Raw genomic sequence first — 1,749 nt, forward strand, 5'->3', positions numbered from 1 at the left:
CTAGTCCTCAGCCATGTCGCATGCCCGGTTGGTGGCCGCCTCCACAGCGTTCATGACGGTGGCCCGCAGTGCGCCCTTCTCCAGCTGGTGTAGCCCGTGGATGGTGGTACCCCCGGGCGTGCAGACATCCCCCCGCAGCTTCGCCGGGTGCTCCCCCGTCTCCAGCATCATCTTCGCTGCACCCTATGGGAGACCAGGGTAGGTCAGAGAGAAGGGGACCTCCCAAACAGCCCCCTCTCTTTACCCAGGAATGGGATGGCAGCATCCTCCCATCACCCACGCCCTGCGGTGGGGGACAAGGTGCCAAAGCACCGGTCCCACGATCATGCCCGTCGCTGTCTTCTGGTGTCCTCATCTTCAGTTTCAAGAGGAGAAGCTGAGGCAGGAGGCCATTCAGCACATCCTCCCTCGCTCTGCCACCCTGTTGAGTGCTGCAGAGCCCAGGGCAGCGATGGTGACCGGGTGCCTAAGCTGGGTGGGAGCTGCGGGGCAGGAGGGAGATGCCAGGTGTCCCTGAGCGACAGCACCGACTCACCAGCAGCGTCTGAGCTGCGATCCTGCTGGCTAAGCCACCCGGCATGCCCATCTTCACCGCTCCTTCGGCCAAGGCTTCGGCAAACAGGTAGACCTGGGAGAGAAGAGCATCAGGGGTGAGCGTGGCAAAAAGGGGGACCCCAAACCCCAACCTCGCATGGGTGGGATTTCTGCCGGCATCCCACATCCCACCAGTGAGCTGGTGCCCGCCTAGCATGGGTGCTTACGTAGGCCACCCCACTGCCGCTGAGTCCGGTGTGGATGTTGATGTGGGATTCGGGGACCTCCTCACAGAGCCCGCAGGAGGACAGCAGGCTCTTCAGCAGGGCGGCTTCCCCATCCCCGGCACTGCTGCCCCGGGCGAAGACCATCGCCCCTGCCTGTACCACGCACGGCAGGGTGGGCATGAGCCGCAGCACCTTGGTCCTGGCAGGGAGAAGCTGGGGAAAGATGGGGATGGGAGAGGGGTGCTAGCTCTGGGCAGCACCCAAGGGTGCCCCGAGACTCCAGTGGGTATCACCCATTGAGGCTGGCGGAGAAGTATGGTCCATGGGGAAAGACCTGGGGATGCAACCTGGGTGGGGACAGAGCCACAGCGGTGTGTCCTTCTCCACAGGCCTGGGTACAAATGGGAGGAAAAGGAGGAGGAGGAGGAAGCTCACCCGCTGCAGTGTCTGGAGGGTGACACCGGCCGCCAGCGAGACAATGATGTGGTGGGGTCCCACGGCAGGACGGATCTCCTGCAGGACGCCTGGCAGGATGTGGGGTTTGGTGGCCAGGAAGACCAGGGTGCTCTCCTGCAGCACCTCCAGGTTGCAGTGCGTGGTCCGGCAGCCCGATTCCTGCCCACGGGCAGGGAGAGGTGTCACAGCCTGGCACTCCCCAACCCCAGCACTCTCACAGGCAAGGCACTTTCGCATGTGGGGACACGGCTTGGGGAGCGCGTTCTGGCTGTGAAGCCACCAAGGCTCTGCCTGGATTTCACCCAGACGTAGGAAGGATGAGCCAAACCCCTGTGCGGGGAGAAAGGCTGCCCCAAAATCGTGGCAAGGGGCATCCCAACATGCCTCCCACCACCATGGCCACTGAGCAGGGTGGCTTGTCACACCACAGCCCCACTCACCCGCCAGGCATCCAGGTTTTTGTCCGAGGGAGCGCTGGCCAGGATGCTGCTGGCTGGCACCTTCCCTTGGGGAATACAGGGACCGGCGTGAG

General features: G+C 63.9%; 1 protein-coding gene across 1 annotated transcript; it reads right to left on the reverse strand.

The window, feature by feature from the left end:
- Positions 1-1,747, reverse strand: PYCRL (pyrroline-5-carboxylate reductase-like; the record flags this gene model as incomplete). Its single annotated transcript, XM_010287850.1, has 5 exons — positions 1-183; positions 536-628; positions 762-974; positions 1,197-1,376; positions 1,658-1,747. Coding segments are annotated over 5 exons (759 nt in total), but the record flags the coding sequence as incomplete, so codon positions are not given.
- Positions 1,748-1,749: the final 2 nt, after the last annotated feature.

Source organism: Phaethon lepturus, unplaced genomic scaffold, assembly GCF_000687285.1.
Source record: "Phaethon lepturus isolate BGI_N335 unplaced genomic scaffold, ASM68728v1 scaffold14680, whole genome shotgun sequence".
NCBI classification, from domain to species: Eukaryota; Metazoa; Chordata; class Aves; order Phaethontiformes; family Phaethontidae; genus Phaethon; species Phaethon lepturus.